Source organism: Pseudonaja textilis, chromosome 1 (assembly GCF_049901715.1).
Source record: "Pseudonaja textilis isolate UNSWEBS1 chromosome 1, rPseTex1.2, whole genome shotgun sequence".
NCBI classification, from domain to species: Eukaryota; Metazoa; Chordata; class Lepidosauria; order Squamata; family Elapidae; genus Pseudonaja; species Pseudonaja textilis.
The window spans coordinates 71,206,297-71,214,285 of NC_141990.1; the positions used below are offsets into that span (position 1 = coordinate 71,206,297).

The window sequence follows — 7,989 nt, forward strand, 5'->3', positions numbered from 1 at the left end:
CCCATCCCCGAGACTAGTATTATCGAGGAAATTTCACCGGTAAGGGAAATTCTGGGTCATTTGAGAATGTCTGTATTAAGCATGTTTGGTGATGATAAGTGATTTTTTTATAAAATCATGATTGCGGCCACCCAAATCTTTTTGACAGACATTTATCTTGAGAAAATCCTCAGGAGCGTGAGATCTGAACTGAAATCCCTGCTTGGTTATGAACTCTCTTGATGACCCGGGACAAATAACTTCACCATCTTTTCTCATCTGTCATAGGAATGGTAAGTGTATGTTAGCCCTGTTCCGTTGCATTTATGGAAATGTGTGTGCACTGAGGATTACCACCAAGGCCTATAGATGGTGTGCCGCTGCTATGCACTGCCCCGCTCCCTTTTACTTCCTAACCCTTTCATGTGTACCGTGATCTAACTTGAGCAGGGAAATATTACAACCCAAAACATTCCAGAGTAATAAATCACACCAAAGCCAGCTGTGTTGGGGCATGACAGAATGACTGATGATTTAATGCTTCTTGAAAGTATTTTGGTTTTTTTTTTTTTTGTTTGGCTTTCTTCCGCAGGGCATTGTTTTGAGAAATAACAAAATGAGGTAAAATAAGTTAATTTTATGTACACTTTACAAACACTCAGTATCACATGGCGTCTGCAGCAACCGTCACATAGACATTGGTATAAAATTGAACCTTAATGTGGCTTGGGCAGGTGTTCAACAGCCTGCACTTCACAATGTCGTCATCCTGAGAGTAGTTACCAAGTAGTAGTAGTAATAATAATAATGTGATCTTGTCTGTAAACATGTTTAGAAGCATTTACGGTGGACAATGGATGGGCCGGCTTCATCGTATTCCTGTTTTGTGATCCACATCTGTTGGAAGGTGGACAGGGAAGCCAAGATGGACCCTCCGATCCAGACAGAGTACTTACGTTCTGGGGGGGCAATGATCTGAAAGAGGAAAATGGAAGGATTTAGCCAACATGGGAAAAACCAACAGCAAAGCAAGGGATCCTTAATTAACAAGAGCAGAACCTCACAAGGAGGATTTCAAATAGACAATGGAGCAGCATTATGTCCTATCACTAAGACACTGACTTAAATTCAAAGCAACCTAAGCTTGAATTTAAAAATATTAATGCAATCCTTTAAAAAAAAAAAAAACCAACCCCACAGCTTTCTGCATCCATTCCTATCAATTATTGTCCCTCTGTATCGTGAATTTATGCCAACTCTGGTAAATTGCTTTAATTTTTTTCCAAACAGAAATAGGTGAAAAGCAAGCTAAGGCATTTAGCCAAACGTGTAGGTGATTTCATCAACTACAGGGATCAGTTACTTATTCTGTCTGACTCCTGGAAGATTTCAGAAAGTGTCAGAAGGGAAATGTAAGGCTACAGTCCAGAAATACTCGTTTGAAAGAAATTCCACTGAAATAAGTGGTTTGGAACATAGCCAAAGCTAATTTGGGTCCAAACTCATTGGTAATAATTTCTGCATGATTAACCCCATTAGTAAAACTCTGGGCTGATTCCAGATTTGTCACACGTTCCAGAGTGGACTCATTGCAATAGGTGGAATAAAAATGACTATGTGTTGCAATGCACGGTGCTGTTTATGGTATTATCATCTGTCATATTCCAATACATAGTTGTAAGTTGTGTAATTAAAGCCCACCTTGATCTTCATTGTGCTGGGAGCCAGAGCAGTGATTTCCTTCTGCATACGGTCAGCAATACCGGGGTACATGGTGGTGCCACCAGACATGACATTGTTGGCATACAGGTCCTTCCTGATGTCAATATCACACTTCATGATGCTGTTGTAGGTTGTCTCATGAATACCAGCGGATTCCATACCTGGTGGCATTGACAAAATAAAAGGATTGGGAAGAGGAATATAGCAATTCCAAGCATACGAACTTTCTGTAGGTAAAAGTTCACAAAGATGAGAAATGCTAAGCAAGGAAACATACCAATGAAGGAAGGCTGGAAAAGGGTCTCTGGGCAACGGAAACGTTCATTGCCGATGGTGATGACCTGCCCATCAGGCAATTCATAGCTCTTCTCCAGAGAGGAAGAAGAGGCAGCAGTTGCCATCTCGTTCTCGAAGTCCAGAGCCACATAGCACAGCTTTTCCTTGATGTCACGGACAATCTCACGTTCAGCTGTGGGAAGAGGAGAAGAATTTAGCCGTTAGCCAAACAAGAAGTCCTGCCAGAATGAAAGAAATGGGTGGGAGGGTGAGGGAACAGACAAGCACAGTAAAGAGGAAAGAATGCAGGCAGCTGTTGCATAACCCTGAAACTCCATTTTAAAAAGCACACACACACCTGGCAGTAGCAAGAAAGCAACACTCACACACTATTTTATGGTGGTGATGAAAGAGTATGAAACTCACAACCTTCTGGGTCTGATGAACTTTGCAATGCAGAAGAGCTTGGAAGAATCACCCACATTCTTCTGCATTTCTGTCCATGTCATACTCTCTGTTTTAGTGAGAGCCACCCTATGCCCACGGAACCTTTCCCCGCTTCCTCTTAAATTAACTAAGGCAGAAATGTGCCCTAATCACTTCCCCCCACACTAACTTGAAGATATCAATCTCATTCCCATGACGGAGACAGGATTAAGTGACATCCACCTTATCAATATTATTTCTAACCTGCTTCCATCCTGAAACTTGGGGTATCATATGTTGTGTTCCTTCCTCCAATCCCCCCACCCAATAACAACTATCTTGTGATACCCCCATGGGTGGAAAGAAGAAATTAACTGGTCCAAAGTTATCCAGAAAGCTTCCATTGTTAGGGATGGTCTAGAAAACTTGGTGGTATTTTCTGACTCCCCCCAAAAAATGTTCTTCAAGGTGGTGTTCCTAAGAACTAAGGGGCAATTAGAGGCCAGAACTGCTGGTGAGAAGGTCTTTCCGATTCTAAATATGGACAAGCTATTTAGGATTAGTCAAGAACTAGAGCAACAGAAGAGGGTTGGGAGGTTCCATCATTACCCGTGGTGACAAAAGAGTAGCCTCTCTCAGTCAGGATCTTCATCAGGTAGTCAGTGAGATCCCGACCAGCCAAGTCCAAACGCATGATGGCATGGGGCAGGGCATAACCCTCATAGATGGGCACATTGTGGGTGACACCATCGCCAGAGTCCAGCACAATACCTGCAGGAAAAAGGAAGAGATGCCATTTTTAACGAAGGAGGCTACGTGTTTCACCAACTTACAGATCTAGGTTGATACGGGACACGTAACAATAGGGAAGTAAGAAGAGACAACACAACTACGCGAATCATGAGGGATTCCCAACACTCCCACAGTCAATGTTAGCCAGTTAATAATTCCCTTTCATTAAGGAGTAGGCTAGACATTGAGGCAATGTACATTTTTTTCTGTGGGAAACTTTAGTCATGCGCATAGTTGAACTTTTCATTCTTTTAATGGGCTGAACAAAATTTTACTGCCTAAAACGGACCAGGAATATAGACAGCCAGTAAAGGCATGAAGGGAACGTACTATGCAAGAGTTAAATAGTCCATTCTACAAAGAAATAAAGAAGACCAAAAAAGGTGTATCTGAAAAAGCCGTTGCCAATAAACTTAAATTAGCCTTTCCCAACCAGGACCTTTTCAGAACTACTGGAATGCAGTTGTCTAGTCAGACAATATAATCCAAGGTATGAGGAGTACATGAGGCCGAGAAACATTAGTTTCTAGTTAGCATTAGTTAACTAGATGGACTTAATATAAGCCAATTCAGTTTGTCTATGTTCCTAAACCCATGTCACTGATAGGGTATCTCCTAGACTAGTTTCTTCTTAGAAAGAAAGAAGTTGGTGGTGTTCCCTTGGAACCTGGCCTTTTGCTTCTCTATTTCCAGCAACCAGCACTCACCGGTAGTACGGCCAGAGGCATAGAGGGACAGCACAGCCTGGATGGCCACATACATGGCAGGGACGTTGAAGGTCTCAAACATGATCTGGGTCATCTTTTCACGATTGGCCTTGGGGTTAAGAGGGGCTTCAGTGAGCAGGGTGGGGTGCTCCTCAGGGGCAACACGGAGCTCATTGTAGAAAGTATGATGCCAGATCTTCTCCATGTCATCCCAGTTGGTGATGATGCCATGTTCAATGGGGTACTTCAGGGTCAGGATACCTCTTTTGCTTTGGGCTTCATCCCCTACGTAGGAGTCTTTTTGACCCATACCCACCATGACACCCTAGGAAGAAAGAGGAAAAAACACTTAGCAATTTCCACTGGCTATTTTCTATCCTATACATTGCAAGTTAATTAAAAGAGTATCAGGCTCTTCTGATTAAGTCCTTCACAAAACAGACAATAAATTGTAGGACAAATAAAGGCAGTAATTAACTCAGAGATCATTTAGACAATGTTACCATGATCTCTACAGAGCAGCCAATTTATTATCTTGTATTCTTGATCTGAAATAGTGTAGAATCTTTGGGTTATGATGGACATTCACTTTTTTAAAATAATAATAGCACAGGGAGTTCCAGCTCAGGGACCTAACAACTGTCTCAAAATGTAACTCACTTCTGTGCATGATCCCCAAATAGTAAACCTTACGAAGTTAAGGGGACTTATATTGTCATGGTAATTTTAATGGCTTCAGATGGAGCCACCTGAGCCTTAGGAAGATGATCAAGAGTGGGGGAAAAGAGAGAAATACAATGAGTCCTCTGACCTACTAATTCCTCACCCTTAATCACACACAGTCCAGGCCTTCCTAGCAAAGTAAAATTTAAAACAATATATGCTGCATCTTTCAGTCTGCCTATTGTTGAAGAGAAGCACAGCTGGTGAAAAGGGAAAGCATACCTGATGACGTGGGCGGCCAACAATGGAGGGAAAGACAGCCCTAGGGGCGTCATCCCCAGCAAAGCCAGCCTTCACCAAGCCGGAGCCGTTGTCGCACACAAGTGCAGTGGTCTCATCCTCATCACACATGGTGTTGGCTTTCTGAGAATGGAAGGAAAAAACAATAAAACTCACAGGAGGCACCAGGAAGCTATGCAAGCTCAGGACACAAGGACTACAGGAAGATTTTCAACCTCAATAAATTCAGTAGATTTCCCTCACTGGGGGAAAGGGCAGTGTGAAATAGTTCACCCTTACAGCTGTTCTCACTAATAAATGAGAAAACTCAGGGGAAATCATCCATATTAAAAACACATAAAGCTCCTTCTCTGTTCATCTGGTGATTCCATTAATCATTAAAAGTCGCAAAGTAAAATATCATAACAATGATGTTAAAGTACTAGATTATTGGTGGAGCTTAACCAAATTTATTTGGAATTAATGACCTGTTTGTTTCAATAAGATTTACTTCTGCAGTTTTGTAATGGGATCAAAGGGAAGTCTATTTAAAATAATCAATATATGCTCAGGGTTGTAATTTTAGCCTCTCTATAAAAACAAATTAAATCTAAAGTCAGTTGTCTCCTAAAGGACATTACACATTGGCAAATAATAACTAGATTACTTTATTACATTGTTCATGTGTAAATATTACACATATACACTGCAATGAACCCTTTTCACTTCAGTGGTTCTATTATCAAGTAAGTTTGTTTGAGAAGAATACTGAATTTTAAATGCACAACTGAATTTTAAATGCAAGTGGCCAGGATATCAGAAGATGGGAAAAAGAGACTGGAGTTGGTCCTTTTTGTTTTTCAGATATTGATTCACTAGGGGTGGGGTTTTTTTTTCATCTTCCAAGTGTACTGGACTAAAACTTTCATGACACCAAAAAAATTGTTGGTTGAGGAATGTAGGAACAGTTGTCAAATACATCCAAGGGTGTCAATTTGTGCAAGAATCAAAACATGGGCTATTTCTCCAGGCAAAGTATATTATTTTGAAGAAAAAAAAATGAGGACTTGATTTCTTAAAATGCATGAGAAAGGCTAGTTTTGAAGGGTGGCCTGTGAATTTTGAAAATAATTAAATAGGAATATGAAGCCAGATTTCCCAGCATACTAGACACACTGATTTACTGATCTTTTCTTTTATGTATACTGAGAGCATTTGCACCAAGACAAATTCCTTGCGTGTCCTTGCACTTGGCCAATAAAGAATTCTATTCTGTTCTGTTCTGTTCTGTTTCTATTCTATTCTGTTCTATTTATAGAGGTGCAACAGCTTGTGCTGAGGACATCCTTTTCTTTCTTCAAACTGTCAGGTACCCAATCCAACTCCGAATGACAATATTTGACAGCTAGTTACACTGTTCTTTAATGTTAGGAACTAAAGAGATGTAAGCCACTAATAAACCCAATCAGGTCTCATCTGACAAATACTTAATAAAATGTGGATGTTTCCTGCAACAAGCTGATTGTTTTGGTCTGGCACTTATACTTTTCCAGTAATTAGTTTTAGCCCATCCGGTTGCTGTCCATTTCCAATTCCTCCTAAACTGCTAATCATGATGATTTGGAGAAAACTACCTTGTTTCCACAACTGATCTGAGCCTACATTTCTTGGACCATCGTTCTGGATCTCCGCTGACTTCAGCTTTGGGTGATTCAGTGCCATCATCTATTATTTGCTTGACTTTGAAAGCTTGCCCCTGGTTGTTCCAGCAAAAGGCAAGATCTTTCTTTCCTCTTGCCATAAAACGGCAGTAAAATCAGGAGAAGAGGCTTGGAGGCATCTGTTTGCCACCCATCCAAGAAAAGCAGCAAAGCTGCTTCAGGCTTTGGCCATTTGTTGAGCTTAAAGCTGAAGAGGTTGAGCTTCTTCGCCATCGGCCACCCCACCCCACCACTCTCCAAGTCTCCTCCTCCAGTCCCAAGAGCTGCTGCGCGGAGAAGCCGGGTCCAGCCAACCGGCCAGGCACCCGCCCTCCGGTCGCCGGCCTCACTCACCTTGGGGGTTCCTGGCTCTCAGCTCCGGTTGCCGCTTATTCCCAGCTCTGCTGGTCGGTGGGCTTGCGAAAGCCCGGCGGGGTTTTATATAGGCCCTTGCTGGCTTCTCCCCTCCCCTGTCGCCGACCCACAGGAATGTCTCCATATTTGGGTGCTGGGCATCGAGACTGGCCAGGCGGCCGGAGAGGAGCCCCCCAGGCCCCTTGCTCGGCCGCGGGGCTGCCCAAAGAAGGAGCGCCTGGCCCAGACCCAGGTAGCACGGGCCGGGCCGTATAAGGATTGTCTGCCGGCGACCCCCGCCCGGCCACCCAAAGCTCCCTTCCCAAATAATCTTCCGAGCCATCATGCCCGGAAAGGAGACAGAAGCCCCGAGAACGGGCGCGGGGCGCGCGGGGGTGGCCATCCCTGCCTGACCGCGGAAGGAAGGAAGGAAGGAAGGAGGAAGCTGCGGGGCAGAAGGCGGGCAGAAGAGCGCCGCGGAGCTGGCGAGGCCGCGGCCCGCCCTCCCAATCGGCGCTTGGACCTCGCCGCGGCTTTCTGCTCCTCCTCGCCTCCGGCTCTGCGAGGTGGAAAAAGACACAAGCGGGTAGCCGCGGTTGGTCGACCCCTTGAGGGGCTTTCAGCAGACTTAGCCTGGGTTGCAAAGCTCACTTTGCTCCTTGCAAAATCACACCGATTGGTAAAAATTCCCTAAAACTTTTTTACCCTATATATTCTTTTAAAGTTATTAAAAGGATGTCTGTGGGGTGCCATGGTCCCAAAGGTTTACTTTTACTGCTCTGAGGTTCTACCGTGGACTGTCATCTCCTTGCCTTAATTTAAGGGAAAACCATACACTTTTTTTTTTTCTAGGATCCAACCCAAAGTGACAATGTGTTGGTTGGGTTTCAGTACAGAACATGCGTTCTTTTTCATCTCCTCCAGCAACCTCAAAATAATTGTGATGCTTATAAAAACATGTTCAGAAAAAAATATTATTGTAAAACAAAGTTATTTGCTATGGGAGCATTAAGAATCAGGTTGACAACACAGGTCAACACTTTCAAGACTCATAAACCCAGGTGATTCAAACGGGCCAAAACCGGATTAAG

General features: G+C 43.3%; 1 protein-coding gene across 2 annotated transcripts; it reads right to left on the reverse strand.

Moving 5' to 3' along the window:
• Positions 1-484: 484 nt before the first annotated feature.
• On the reverse strand, positions 485-6,957 carry ACTA1 (actin alpha 1, skeletal muscle). Of its 2 annotated transcripts, none has more exons than XM_026705180.2 (7): positions 6,899-6,957; positions 4,848-4,988; positions 3,903-4,227; positions 3,013-3,174; positions 1,979-2,170; positions 1,681-1,862; positions 485-954 (listed from the first exon to the last, which is right to left on the reverse strand). In XM_026705180.2, the coding sequence occupies exons 2-7, from the start codon at positions 4,974-4,976 to the stop codon at positions 811-813; spliced, it is 1,134 nt and encodes a 377-aa protein (XP_026560965.1). In that variant the 5' UTR covers positions 4,977-4,988; positions 6,899-6,957; the 3' UTR covers positions 485-810. The 2 variants fall into 2 exon arrangements, with proteins under 2 accessions (XP_026560965.1, XP_087794127.1); XM_087938001.1 differs by having other exon boundaries at positions 6,895-6,957.
• Positions 6,958-7,989: the final 1,032 nt, after the last annotated feature.